General features: G+C 49.9%; 1 protein-coding gene across 1 annotated transcript; it reads left to right on the forward strand.

The window, feature by feature from the left end:
* Positions 1-877: 877 nt before the first annotated feature.
* Positions 878-15,027, forward strand: LOC149856897 (BPI fold-containing family B member 4-like). The gene is given in 14 exon segments (XM_090064760.1): positions 878-983; positions 1,666-1,780; positions 2,629-2,733; positions 3,373-3,528; positions 4,573-4,636; positions 5,120-5,183; positions 5,722-5,843; positions 6,479-6,700; positions 7,255-7,422; positions 7,518-7,585; positions 8,790-8,832; positions 9,126-9,189; positions 9,614-9,690; positions 10,061-15,027. Coding segments are annotated over 14 exon segments (1,398 nt in total). The 3' UTR covers positions 10,085-15,027.
* The last annotated feature ends 184 nt before the right edge of the window (positions 15,028-15,211 follow it).

A 15,211-nucleotide genomic window follows, 5' to 3' on the forward strand; every position in this document is an offset into this window, starting at 1 on the left:
TGTTACGTGACCGTCCTGCCCCGACCCAGCAGGATGATTGCAATGACCTGTTGTGCAAGGATGTTCACCAGTCTTAATTTCTTGCAATTGTGCTCGGAGGCAGGACATCCAGGAAAAAAAAAATTGCTTCTCTTCTCAACCCCCACCCTGTTGCAGAAATATCCTCGTTCCTAAGTCAATGTGGATTACAAAAGGACTGTGCACTGCATCTTGGCACCAGAAAAAAAGAGGGCAACAAGGAGACGGAGCTGTGCTTTGCGACGGACTTGGAGCCGAAGGGAGAATTTTCCAGAGTTGTTGAGGGTAATAACATCCCCGCTGCTACCTGCCTGACTCCATCGCCACGTGCAATGGAAATGATTTTAAATGAGAGTGAGTGATCATACGTGCGTAATCCTCGAACAACGTGAATATTCATTTTGATGCTAAAGATGTTTACTTTTGTGATCCTTCCCCTTGCTGCTGCCTTGCCTGGCTGTCTTTCGCATAAATGCTTCTTCAGTGTTGTTTTTTTAGGGTTATTTTTATCAGTTTTGAAAACGTTAAAGGGGGAAAAACAAAAGGTGGCTTCATTGCCTGTTGTCACACCTCTGCTACCCCGCTTTGGGAGAATCAGAAAATCATGGGCAAATCCTTTTTTTGGGCCAAAGCCTGAAATATCTGCTCTTCCTAATCCTGTACGCAAGTGAAATTCCCATGGGCAAAGATGAGAATTGTACCTGAGAAAGGACCGAGTTAAAATCTTCAGGATTCAGCCCATGCTTTTATTACAGCATCAAACCTCTCAGCAGGGGCCGGTGCCTCCCTCCTCCGGACGTGCTCTGGTGCTTTGCTGCCTAACGGAGGTTGGTTTTCTCTGCAGGCATCGCACTCGACGATGCTGAAGCTTTTGGGGATTGTCCTCTTCTGCGGTCTGCTGACCCCAGTGCGGGGAACGGATCCTGGTGTTAGGTTTCTTGTCAGCCTAGGGGGAATTGTAAATAGTATGTAGAAAGCCACATATATGAGAGTTTTATGTTTTATCTATCTATCTATCTATCTATCTATCTATCTATCATAAGATTTCCATCACACATCTTAAATATGCATTATGAAACTTGCGCTTCCTGTTGCAATAAATGCACCCAATCCTCTGCGCACCCTCCCTTCACCCTCACCTCCCCCAAATAGTAGTCCTTTAGTTCAAAACCAAAACTGCCTTAGTGGTCACGGTATTTCCCCGATGAGAAGGGAAGTGGCCGGCTGCCTCCTTCTAGAGCCGGCTGCGAGGGTGCATGAGCGGGTTGCGGAGCTGCTGCGTGGAAGCTGCGGCTGTGCCCCGCTTGGTCTCGGCAGGCCCCGGCCGTGCGCGAGGCGGTGCTCCTCTGGCACTAGCAGGAGCAGAAGTGACTCTGCTCCCCTGTCCCGTTGCAATCCTGTTCGAGTGGGGGTGGCAGGGGCTGCTGTCTGTGGGTAGTTTTGCGGCTGGTTAGCCAAGGGCTGCATCGGTTCAGTCTGTGCCACAGCATGTGGTGCCCTAGTGTAGTCGCCAGTGCGATCCTGCTAGGTTTCTGTGTGAAGAGCTCTCCCGGTGCTGTCCTGCAAGTGCCAGGTCGTGCCGTGCATCTCGGGTGAGTGGGTGCTGCTGCTGAAGATACCTAGTCTCACTGAGCAGATGTGTTCCAGCTGTTACAGATGTCATCACCAAGGATAGATTTCTCCTGGAGCATCTCAAGGCCATCAAGATCCCAAACATCGTGAGGGAAGGGGACTTGCTCAGCCAACTTTTAAAGATAACTGGGTAAGTGGGGAGCAGTGTTGTAGGCTTTGGCTGGGGGTCCCCAAATTCAAAACCCCTTGAAGTTGACGGGGTTCGTTCCCCTGGTGCCTGTGGCCTCAGGGGTCAGGCTCAAACAAATAGCCAGAGACGAGGCGAATTCCTCCGTGGGCTACTTTCCCATGCCGCCGTCTGTCCTCCCCGTGTCAGAGCTTGATGCTGATTCATCAGAGAAGCGGCTGGCCTGCCCTGCCAGACGCCCGGCTGGACCTGGGCCCGTGGGGACTTGTGCCGGCTGTGAAATTAAAATTTTGACCACAGTTTAATCGGCTGTGGTCTGCTCCTGCAGTTCCTGAGAACAAAATAGTTTGTTATCACTGTGAGCAAGAGATGCTCCTGGCTAAAGGCCCAATTAAATGAAATAAGGTGGCATCGGGCCTGTGCTCTGAGCCCAAATGTTACTGGTGCTACAAGCATTGAGGAGGCAGACGTGCATGCCTCTTGTAGCGCGACAAAAATATTCCTGCATGAAACGGGAGCTCCTCTGCAGTGGTAGGGGTTGCAGTGCTGTAAGTAATGTCTGTGCAGTGCACCGTGGAGCTACAGGGGCTTTCTTGGTTAGCCAGCATGGACGGGGGGCTAGGTTTATCTTGGCTCCAGAGCTGAGCTTATGGAAGAAGAGGTTTGTCGCTTGGCTCCTTGCTTCAGGCTGTTTGTACATCAGCCATGTGCAGGTTCCTGGAAATACTTGCAAGGGTATCACAGGCACAAATCGTTGCACCGACAATTTGAGTTCTTGAGTCGGTGCAACGGCCGAGTGCCCCCCCCCCGGCCTTTTCCCCTTTCTAACCCCTTTTGCTTCTGCTCTGCAGATTACATATTGTTGATGCGCAGCATCCCGTCGTGTCGATGGAGCTGCTGCCTGCTATTGAAACCCGTGTGAGCGTCTACACCAAGCTAGAAATCCAGGGTGACTAGTGAGTAGCGGGGTGCGAGAGCCCTTGAACTTTCATACTTGTGGGTGATGCTAAGCTGTTGATGTCCTTCTGGAGGAGTCCCGCTGGGACTTCACGTTGACGGCAGTGGGGCCACGTCTCTGCCTCTGAGGGCACAACCAGGTTCATTCGGATGCTCGTTTCACAAACCGCTTTACTCTCCGAAATCTGCCTACGGTAGGACATGTGTTATGTGCAGATTTGTAGACCTCATCAGTCAGGAAACCCTTTGCACCTGTTCCATGTACTCGGGTTTGGAGTCAGGACAGAAAGGCCCCGTGCATCTTTCCTGCCGTGCTGTCGCATAGGCTCGGCGCGCACCTTGGCAGTGGCAGAGGTGGATGTTTTCAGCGTGCTCCGTTGGCCATGCAGTTTCCTTGCTGTAAAGCAGACCTGTATCCACGTGCTTTGTAGCATGTGGAGACCTTGTGTGGCTCTAACGGCAATAACGTGTTAGCAGTGGTGGGGGCACAGGTGGTTTGTAGAGTCTGGGGCGAATGGCAGTCGAGGAAGGTGCGAGGTTCTGCTCGTTCGTTAGCAGACGTGGCCTGTCTTGAAGACGACATTTATGCCAGTGATGCTGTGGGATGAGATCCTTTTAACCCAAGTGTGTTTGTTTAGTTTGCTTGGCCTTGTTCCTGAACCAATCAACATTTTTGCGGAAGTGAATGTTACAGTAAAATTCATGATTACGGACTACTCATCAGGCACCGACCGAGTCGTCTTTGAAGACTGTCACTTCGTTCTTGTCTCCATCGACATCAGCCTCCTTTCTGGGTAGCTGTCATGAGTTTCCGGTCCTTTCAACCAAATGATGCTCTGGTACTTGTTCCCATCCCTGTCTAAATCCTCCAGAAGTTTTTTGTTTTGAATCTCTCGCCTTTCAGCTTCACTGGCTGCTCCCTCATTCACTTCATGCTCGGGATCTTTGCACCCTCCGTTCCCTTACCGTAGCGGCCGTGGTGGTTTACTTGGAAGGCTTCACTCACGTGTTCACAGAGGCAGAGTTGGCAAACCTCAGGGCACGGTTGCTCGTGCCTGTTGGGCTCTGCATGCTGAGGAGGGAGTGCTCCTTCTGTGGCATGGGTGCTGGTTACGGAAGCCCTGGAAGGTGCACGATGCTAATTGAGGCTGGGGACTGGCCATGAGGGTCTTGGCTTACTCTCAAATCTCCATGTACGAATCCCAGGGACTATGCAGGAGTCATGTCTGTGCAGCCCTGCATAAAAATTAACTCTAAGGGGGGAAAAAAGAGACCCTTATGGATTCGGACTACCTTGCTCCTGTTGTAAATGCTGCTCTGAGTTGCAAAGCCAAAATTACAGAAGTACTGAATACAAATGCCAGATGGTCCTACAGAGCCCTTAGGGCAATGACATCAGGGAGACGGTTTATAAAAGCGTTCCCCTCAAGTTCATCCACATGCAGAAAGGGTCCTAGCCCAGCCCCGTACGCAGTAGTGAAGCAGAGACGTTTGAGTAATTACCCAGCTCCTACAACAGCATCGCTTGTGTGGAGGCTGGAGGAATAAATCCACGTGCGGTCGGCTGGCCCCTGCCAGATCCAGCTCATCAACTTCACAGGCAGAAAGAAAAGCGCTCAGACTTCAGGTTTTGCAGTGACCGTGGTTCTGGCCTGTCTCGCACTGCAGGAGCGATTGCAGGGATGGACTGTTTCAGCTCTGTTTAAATCTGCGGCTGAAACTACTTCAGATGCTGAATCTCTCCTTTGCTCTGATCTCCCTTGGTGCCGTAACGAGACGGTCGTTTTGGCCGTTTTCGTCTCGTTCTGCGCTCACATTTGGTTTTCCATTTCTTGCAGGTTACTGCCTGTGTCAGTGAACAACTTGTTGTCCAGCGCCCTGAGGAATACGCTGCCTTCCCTGGTAAGCCCGAAGCTTGGCAGCTCACGCCAGGCAGTTAGAGAGCAGGAGACAGCACATGTCCTGTGCCAATGCCAGGAACTGCTCTTCCTCATCGAGGCCCAGCGCTGTCAGAGCCAATTTGTTACAGCGGGATGGGGCGTTTCTGTTCCTCTTGCATCTTCTCTGTCTTTGCTGTCCAAGTGTCCCATCTTGTGCTTGGGCAGAGACAGCTGGCAGGCAGGCTGCCTGCTGCTGGGATCCTACAAGGGCAAGGATTAAATATTTATGAGACCAGAAGCAGATGCAGTTAATGTAACTCATCAGTAAAAGCACTCCCCGTGGCTGCAGGCTTCCTCCCAAAGGCCCAGGTGCTGCAGCCCTTGTGTTATTGCTCCTCATTCCCTGGGGATTCCCATGGAAATGGGTGGGTTTGCCCCGGGCTTGTGGTGCGCACGTGGAGAAGGGCGGGGCTCCAAGAGCACACCTCTGTGCTTTGTGTTACAGCTGTGTCCAGTCTTTTGCACTATCGTCAACCTTGTGAAGGTGCATATCGTGTCCACCGAGAACGGTATGTTCCTCATGGAAGCTCCCTTGTCGTCTTCTCTCCTTTCCCAGTAATCCCAGCCCCTGGAGCGCTCATTTTTTCTGCTGCCGTAACCCATCCTGTCTGGAAGTTGCACCTCTTTCAGCGCTCAGTCATATCTAGAGGGCATGCAGCCGAGTTCAAAGATAATGTTTAAGAGGGGTATCGGGAGACAGGAGAAAGTAGGTCCCGGAGCTGGGAGTGGTATGAGAAGGGATCTCTGTGAGAGTGCCAGCGTAGGCTAGAGAAAGGAGCGCGGTAGAGTCTGCCCTTCTTCCAACCTCGTGGGAGTTGTGTTTCCTATCGCACTCTCCTCTTCCAGTGCCGGGCTGGGTGAGTTTGGACCAGCCTCTCTACAGGGCACTTCAGGAATAGCTGAGCCAGAATCGGTATTCCTGAACTGCCAATGCCTCCTTGTTACCCGGATGCAGCCATGCTCTCAGACCGGTAGGATTTGGGCAGAGAAGGCACCAGAGTGGCCCCTTGACTGCAGATATCTTGACAATCTTTGCTTCTTGTGCAGTGGTATACCAAGTTGGTGCAGTCGGGTCGATCCAGTATCAGCTGGCCAGACTTCCCCTGATTTACGAGCTGCACGCGAGTCTGGATTTGAATGTAAGTGTGAGCCCCTGAGTCTGGGATGGTGTGTGGAGTGGAGCAGAGTGTCTCTGGGGGAGCATCGTTGCCTTCGGTGACAGCAGTTTACGCAGAGTTGATGGAGATCGGCCTGCTCAGGGTACCCTGGAGGAGTGGGGTTAGTAACTTGTTGTGAAAAATACTAGTCGCAAATGCAGGACTGCTCCACAAACCATCCCATGGCTGGAAAGAGCCCCCTTGGTCTCAGTGCATGCTTGGATCAGGGTCTTGGCCATCTCTTCTCAGGAATCTTTCGCCCATGTATCCTGATCCTTGCAACGCGTTTACGATTTGCAGTGGTTCACCAAATGCTGGAGAAGCAATCTGTATCCACTCCTGGCAGGCTGATTATGGCTTGCTATTTTTATCTATGGGATATGAGTTGTTGGCTAAATATTTGATTTTCTTAGCAAGGGATAGGAATAGCAAAGAATACATAAAAACGGCCTGTCCAGATGCGAGTCTCTTCTCCTGTACGTGACCACAGGTATCTGACTAAAGACCGGTGTGTCATAGTTTCATAGTTTCTAGGGTCAGAAGGGACCTGAGTAGATCATCTCCGTCACGTCGTGGACGCCAGGGTTCATTAGCATGTGTGAAGAGTAGTGAGGTGGGTTGGATATAGTTTGCAGACTTTGTCTGAGTGCGTAGTCGCCCTCCCTGCCGGCTCTGCCCCTCCTGCCCTGCCTCCCCTGCACGGCAGCGTCCTACACCTGGGGCTGACGGAGGCTTTCCTGAGCGCTGTGCTGCGCATGTTAATCCAGATCCAGCCCCAGATGTTTGCCTTCAGCCCTGACATGGTGAGTACTGCAATGGGTCAAACCCATTGGCAGGCCAACACATCACTCACCCCGGGAGGAATCAGAGTCAGGATGGCATCCGTGAGCTGTGGGGCCTTGGAGAACTGTAAACACAGAAGAGCATCCGGTGATAGGGTGGGCCAGGGGGTTTCTGCCTCAGTGGCTTGTGGCACAGGGTCATCTTCAGGACGGGTCTGCAGCTGGTGCTGCACAACACCTGTTTGCAAAAGGAGGCCTCGGCCATTTGGCTTACACGAAGGGTCCGGTGATAGCAGCCTTGGTGACTGGCATGCAGTGAAAGCACACCTCCCTTTTCCCATGGCGATAACCCTCCTTCTCACTGAGTGCAGATAAAAAGAAGAAAGCCCTTCAGCTTTCCCAGGCAGGTTGGTCTGCAACCTAATAACCACCACGGGGACTCTGCACCCAGCCAAAGAGTTTGCATGCAAGATGCAGTGGAGCCCAGACTCCCTGCTCTCTGAGGAGCAATAGGGATGTGTGAGTCCAGGTCTCGAGTCCTTCTGGCATGAGCCCTGAGACCCTGTCGTGTCCAAAGGCTGATGCGCCTTGTCCGTTCCTCGTTCAGTTCATGCTTTGCCTTGTGTCTCCAAACCCAACAGTGTTCCCACTGCCCTGTGTCAAAGCCTCTGGGCACAGAAATAACAGAGGCTGGAGCTCCTCTCATTGCTCTAGAAGCAAACAAAGCCACCATCAAGCTCCCTGTCCGGATCCTGGTGTTCATTTATCTCTCCGATGGCACCCTCCTGACCGTCCTCGCCCTGAAGGCGGTAAGTGTTGCTAGGATGAGCGCCGTCTGGACCCCGCTGAGTGAAATGCAGATGAGCTTCCCCAGACTGATCCCGTCTCTTGTGTCCGATTGCAGGATCTCGCTTTGAACACCGACATCTCCATCAGTGACAACCGACTGCTGATCAAAGTGTCCGTGGACAGGTGTCTGGCATTGCTGTGTGTCTGTGAATATTGACCGTGCAGTTTCCAGGAGATGGAGCAGGGATTGAAGTATGCAGCACAGTTCGCAGGCCTGACTTCTCCAAGGGAGCTGTGGGCGCTCGCTCACTTGGCACCTCTGGAAATCGGTAGCCAGAAGAGTAAAGGTCAGCAAGGTGGGGTTTAAGTCCAGAGGTACTGGAAAAAGCCCTCATAGTTTTTGCAGTCCAAGCTCGCACGGCAGCGGTAGAATGGTCAGCAGTGTCCAGCACCTATTTTTATTCTGTTTTCTGGGTGAAAATAAAAGTCAAATGATCTTGCCATGTAGCAAGGCGTTATCCTTTCTGTTGCACCAGGAGGATGTTGAGTAGCTGCTGCTAAAGTTAAGTTCAATATTTTGCAATCGGCAGGTCTGGATAGGACTTTTAAAAGCTTGAGAATTTTTTCACTGAGAATTGTAGAAGACCGGGATGAAGATCTCTGGGGACAGTGAATGTAGATTTAAACTGAGCCTTGAAACAATAAGAGAGTTTCACGAGACAGGAAAACACGGCGCTGTATCAACATATAGAAGTGGCTAATGAGATGATTCGGGTAATTGTAGGTCTGTCAGCCTGCCTTTGCTCCTGGAATGAATATCCCAGTGGTTAAATAAAGGACTTTCAAGAAGGATGATATAATTAATGCCAGTCCTTATGGACTGAAAGGTTTAGAGATTGGAAATTAGACTTTAAAGTGAAAGACACCTGAGCTCAATCTAGTGCAGGTTTTCATAGGACAGGTGAAGGAGTAACTAGATAACATCTCCCAAATATGAAGGAATGGCTTTTTTTTGATAGAGGGCTCTTCTATTTAGCCAAGGTTTTATGAGATATGATGGCGAGAAGTAGAAAGAAGATGAATAAAGACTTGAAATAAAAGTCCCATTTTTAACAGTGAGGCTGACTGGGTATTGAAACAACACATCTAGGGCCATGGTGAGTTCTCCATACTGAGCATCTTTAAATCAGGATTTTTTTTTTTTCCCTAAAAGAGATGCCTTAGTTCACACAGGAATTAATTTGGGGATGTTTTATGACCTGTGCTTGAGAGAAAATCAGACTAGACGATCCGGGTGGTCCATTTTAGCCTTGTGCTTATGAATGTCTGAGACCAGAGCAGAGGAGGCGATGTCTGACGAGGGGTCACTTGCTTCCTCTTCCTGCAGCCTCGCTCTTGGCTTGGTATCGTCCGACTTCGGCATCGTCCACGTAAGTGCCTTTTCCCCGGACTGTGAGATGTCCAGAGATGCGGCAGCTCTTTGCCCTGACAGCACAATGCTCCTCCTCGCATCTTGGGGCGAGGGGGGGCAGTTCAAGGACTCTTCTTCCTGAAGAAGGTGGAATGAAAACTTAGGAAGGGCACCACGGTTTGCACGCGTGCTCCCCATCGACTGCCTTGGGTGGGAACCGAGTTCTCTGCGCCGGCATAATCTACGGTCGCGGGCGTCTGCTTCAGTCTGGTGCCCATCGACCGTGTGTGTGTCCTTGGCGCTCTGTTTCAGGTCTCAGACCTTGTGATGCTGATGCTCAGCCTGCTGGAGGAAGTGCATGTGCCACTCGTCAAAGGTAAGGCCACTGGGATTGTCCTCGCTGAACTCGGCTTAGCCAAACCCCAGACATACCTAACGTTTCACTGCTCATTTCACCCTAACTATGACCGTGGTTTTTTGTAAAATTGGCATGAAGCATGGCTCAAGCTGACAGCTGCTAAAGAGATGTGCTTGATGAAATGATGGCTGTTTCCTGCTTCAGTCCTGTTGGTGCTGAGGGGGATAGTTGGCACTAGCTAATCTGGAGTTTTCTCTACCTTCCCTTGGCAGCTGCAAAAAGGAGAGAGAGGGAGTACCATGCTCCTGCACACACATCTGTTGTGCAAATTAGCTGGAACTTACTGTACTCCCTTCCCTGCAGTTTTGATGGTTAAACTAGAGGCCTGGAGTAGGATGTGGATCCAGCTGCATGAAGTAACCTCACTTTCTGTGTGTTGCAGCGGCTCTGAGTACTGGAATCCCGCTGCCAAAAGTGCTGGACATCGACTTTGCTGGAGCTGCCGTTGAAATTGGGCAGGTAAGCATCTGGGCAGTCCTGAGCAGACTCTTCCTTGCAGGCATTTTTAGCAGCCTGCTCCTTGGCCTCATCACCAGGCATAGAGCTGTGCCTTTCCTCGTACTGGGAGTTTTAAGGTTGGGAGGGAGCTTCCCAGCATCCTCAGGACAGTGATTTCCTGCAGTGAGCAGCATTGTCAAACTAGTGGTGCATTTGACTGGGGCAGGGGATTTCTCTCCCAAAACATTATATGAGACCCTTGGACCAGCTGCAACCAGCAGGAGTTGGCTAGCAGTTTTCAGAGAGGAAAAGATGCTTGTGGAAAGGGGGAATTTTTTTCCCCCCAGTTTCAGGAAATAACTTAAACCCATCCCTTTCTAATATTTCTCAGGACCTGCTCGTCCTGTCCGTGTGAGCTGGAGAAGCCCAAAGCATGAAGAGGTCTTTCTCATTACACGACTGGCAGAAGAAAGAAACAAAAGAAAGACCAGCAGGAAAGGCACACTTAGTCTGACATTATCCTTTCTCTCTGTCTTTTCTAAATTTGATTAGAAAATGTTTGGTTAAATTTTTAGACAGTTTAGACCTAATTTGCGCATCTAATTACTAAAAGGCATCTTCAAATCAAGCAGTGGATCAGTGAGAGGATGCATGACTTCCTGTGGCTTGTGATACGGGTTTCAGTAACTGCACGTGGGGTGGGGGGGCGAGTTGTGAAAACCTAGTGCCCTGAGGAAAAATGAATTAAGTTTTACGTAGGGGGAAATGCACTAGATTTAGTAAGAGGAAAAAACATTCTCGTTGCAGGGAGTTTGCTAGGTAAATATCCCCCTCGCTAATCAAGGGAGTTTGTATCATGATCACGAGCTGAGGGATGGACAGCCGCGTGATTGACTTCTTGCATAACTCTTCTAATAAACATTTCTGCCCTCTCAACACTTGACCCGTCCTCTTCTCTATTGGTCCCCAGGGTGCTTGCTCTGCCTCTTTTACCATGGCAGTATTCAGCTAAGTTTTTGAGGACAAACACGTGGAATTTTAGTGTGAGAAAGTAGCAGTTTGTCCCACTCGTGGTTTGCCAGAAAACTGATGCATCCTTGATAACGTAGCAATGGCACCTCTACCTGACTGACGTGAAGCCGAGCGAGAGAATTAGGAGCCTGCCGTGGTTGTTTGTACACATGCTCAGCATTTCATTTTCTAAACTGTGTTAACTGATCTGTTGCATCACACAGTTCCAATCAAATTGCAATTTGAACTAAGGGTCAATAGACAATCATTGACCATCGTGGCAGGGGACAGTGACTATACACGGTTTATACTCTTGACAGCCTCTTAACAGAGGTTGGAAGTAATTAGGAGGCAATAATAAGCTTGTTAGCAGTGCAACATTGCTGCAGTTATCTGAAGTGCTGTACCATTGACTTAATACTTAGTCACCCTGAGGTGCTGTTGGCACATTTATAAAGGTGTACCTTTGTGCCTGATACACTCTGTTGTGTTACAAAAACCCAACTGAGTTTCCCTTGACAGGATTGATGTTTGCAATGCTTATCTAGTTCCTAAGGACTGTTTTTCCTAAAATTTGGACTGCTTTAGTCTGCATTAACTTTAATCCTCATTCAATGAGGATTAGTTCATCCAGACTGACGGCCATTTTAATTCGGACCACACACGCCCATGTGTATATAGTGAGGTCTGTAGTCCAGATCAAACTTAGCAAAATGTAATGTCTGTAAATGCTGCACATTTTCAAGGGCCATGGAATCAATGCTGGTGACTAAAAATTGAAGGGGAGATGCTCCCCTTCTAAGAAGTATAAAGACACCAGACAGCACCTGTGTGCACACAGGGACGTGTGCAATGGTGTGTGTACCTGCCTGTACAGCTCAGCTACGCTGCACACTTCTGACAGGAGGCTAGAACTTGTGAGAGATTGGCCCGTGCATAAACCAGCATTTTTCCATGGGCCATGACGTAACAAGGAATGGAGCTTGGTAGCGATGACTCTTGAAGAAAAATGTAGTAAGTGGTTCTAAGTTTTATATGGAGAAGATGTATGATACCTCGAATTGCATGGAAGCACCCTCCCTGATCACTCGCTCTGGGCTTTTGACTTCTTGTGCAGCTCTTCTAATAAACCTTTCTCCCTTCTTAGGTGCACCTTCACATTCATTAATGTGCCATAATTACACTGCGATTAAGTTTAGTACCTGTAATAACAGGTTCTAACTTAATGCTCTGTAATTGGTGCTACTGTGCATTAGCGCAAACGAACACTTTTTTGTGATGCTTAACTAATCTCCTACGCATTCGCGCAATTTTTGCCATCTGCGCTAATGTGCAGTACAATTAGTCCAACGGGCATTAAGTGTCTTGTGCAAATGTGCCCTCGGTGCTCTTTTCTAACGTTCCCCAGGATACTTGCTCCATTTCAGCTTCTTGTAGACAGATTCAGTTCATGTTTTTGGGAAACTGGCTCATAGGTTTTTGGCATGAGAAATAAGCACTTAGACCCCTCATGCACACCTGGTAGCTGTCCCTGACAAAGTAGCAATGCTGTGAGTACCTGACCCAATGCAAATCTGAGAATCGGGAGCACACCACGTTTCAAAAGGTGGTGGCATGGATGCCGGTGGCCAGAAACGGAAGGGAGATGCAACCTTTGCTAGGTCATTAAGACGTGTTATAATATTCTTTGCCACTGGAGAGCACCTGTGCACCCACAATGATGCATACCTGCGCATTCAGATACTCTGCCCGCCTCGTAGAGTGGCAGCAGAACTGGTGATATTTTACTTTAAAACAAGGGATTTTCCTGGAGAAAAGGAAGCTAAGAAGGTGCGTTTCTTTTTGCACTGGTGTAAACTGTTGCTAATGTTGCCAAAGCCGGTGGAGTTATGCCGGCATTGGAGCAGAATCGAATGAACCCCAGAGGCCATCAGTGACCGTCAAAATCTGCCGGTTACATGAGATGGGACGGGAACATGCTGGAAGCTGGAAAAGGAGCAGGGTCAGGATATTTAGAAATATTCTTGGCCCAGTTCTCTCCTTTTATGCTCATCAGTAGCTTTGTACTGCAGAGAGGAGAATCAGTGCCATTAAAAATGTTTTTGAGCATAGATATTGTAATTCCTGTTTCAACAATGTACTAATCCCCCAGGGGATTCTGCCACCGCCTTGTTCCACACCCACATTGGGTGTAAACTGGCACCGAGACATGGGTTGAGTATGACTGGGCTCTGGGCCGTTGGGAAGGCCTGGATCTCAGTAACGGTGCCAAACAGCTAGTTTGCAGGGCTATGTTGGCTCCGTATGTTGTGCTTGTGCTGCTTGCATCTTGTGAAGCAGCTTCTGACCCTGCGTGGCTTCACGCGCATGCCAGGTCAAGCCCTCCTGCAGTCCAGGGGAGCTACCAATACACACCGGCAAAGCTGCATTTATCCGCACAGACTCCACCCTGTCTCTTCCCGGATGTTTAGTTTGCTGCTTGCACAAATAGGTGCAAGCTGCAGAAGCAGCCAGTTGTGTGTAAATTCTCAAACAGCTGTAGCAAAGCATCCCAGGAGCTTGCAGAGGTAGGGTGCAGGACTGATGATCTGCTCTTTCTACATGGTGACTGGGGTAGCATTTTGGGAGCACCATGCTCAGCTGGGAAGGATGACAAGTTTGGAGTAAGTGCCACAGAGTGAAACACCAAGCAGCATGAGCTCCCCGAGTCTGACAGCGAGAAGGGGAAAGGGGAAAGCACTAGAACGGGCTACTTGGAGAGGTGGTGAACTCTCCATCCTTGGAGGCCTAGCCCGGTCTGACCTGTCCTTTTTCTTCGTTCCCCAAAGAACTGAATTGGAGGTTTGTTGAGCTGGTGAGACATGCTTGCAAGCTCTCCCTGGCCTGGATACACGCTGATGGTCCTGTTGAAGCCAGTGGGATCTGTAGGTCTGTAGACCTCAGAGATGCAAGCTCAAAGGACAGTAAAAATAATGAGTGAATAAGCCCTCTTCTTGTTTGCACCCGTTTGAAACCAGGGCTCCAGAACAGAACGGCCCAGGGCACTTGTCCGACGATGCCCAGCATAGTTGTAGACCTGCACCTCGCAATAAGGCAGGGGTGAGTGTTTTCATGGGCACCGTGTTGGCTATGACGTTTTCTCACTGCAGAACAGACTTGTATCCAAGGGTTTTGTAGCATGTGGTACATTTTGCCTGGTTTCAATGGATTTTGCAGCATTTCTCACCTGCCCTTAAGGGGTAGTGGTGGTGCGGACACAGCAGGTGCTTTTTGTACATCATCGGGCTGAATTACAGCAGAGGAAGGTTCATCTGATTGAAATCCAAATGCAATATCCTGGTTTTGGGTATTATCTGAGGTGACCTATGAGACAGCACTGCTATAAGATGAGGTCTGTAACTTGAGTATGTGCATTTAGTTTGCTTAGCCTTCTTTCTGGACGGATCAAAAGAAAGTGAACCTTAGCGGAGAAGTCAGATGTATGGCATGTGTTGAGGGGGCACCTTCAAAGGCATGAAGGCTGCCAATGCCTCCTTGGCTCTAGTAGCATCAGTTTCATTTCCAAGCAGGCGCCAGTGGTTTTCAGTCTTCCATAGCAATCGTCCGGGGCTGTCTTGAAGTCTGCCTTTATTCTCCCAGTGTTTATGCAGCAATTCAAGCGCTCCAGGTGAGGAACCTACCAATATTTAGGTTGGATTAGTCAAGGTCCACGTAGCAGCCTGTCACATGGAGACCAGCGGTGGGTGCTTCAGGTGCATGCCCCCACCCCGAGACATTTTTCCTTTTTTCAGTGCAATCTGATGCTCTTTGAGCATGTTCTGAGCAAGGTGATTTAAGGCAGAGTGTGGGATAGGGTTGCATTGTAAAGCCGAGCTCCTGGGCTTCTCTTGTAGGATATTGGCTTTGGCGTGCAGTCACTTGTCACTCCAGCGGACAGAATAGCAAGCATAGGAATAGCATGGAGCAGGCACGTGACTGGGTTTCCACCATAGATTTCATAGACATCAGGGCTGGAAGGGACCTCGGGAGATCATCGAGTCCAGCCCCCTCCCCAAAGGGCAGGAAGTCAGCTGGGGTCATAGGATCCCAGCAGGATAAGCATCCAAATTTACTCTTGAAGGTGTTCAATGTAGGTGCTTGAACCACCTCCGCTGGCAGACTGCTCCAGACCTTGGGGGCTCGGACAGGAAAGAAATTCTTCCTTATGTCCAGCCTGAAACGGTCTTGCAGGAGTTTGTGACCGTTCGACCTCGTCATCCCTTGGGGCGCTCTGGTGAACAGACGTTCCCCCAGATCCTGGTGGTCACCCCCGATAAACTTATAGGTGGCCATCAGATCACCCCTGAGCCTGCGCTTTTCCAGGCTAAAGAGTCCCGTGGCTCTCAGCCTGTCATCGTAAGATCTGTTTTCCTGACCTCTGATCATGCGTGTGGCTCTCCTCTGGACTCTCTCAAGCTTCTCCACATCCTTTTTGAATTGTGGAGCCCAAAACTGGACGCGGTACTCCAGCTGCGGCCTCACCAAGGCCGAG

Source organism: Crocodylus siamensis, chromosome 10 (genome assembly GCF_052110815.1).
Source record: "Crocodylus siamensis isolate JL-2025a chromosome 10, ASM5211081v1, whole genome shotgun sequence".
NCBI lineage: Eukaryota > Metazoa > Chordata > Crocodylia > Crocodylidae > Crocodylus > Crocodylus siamensis.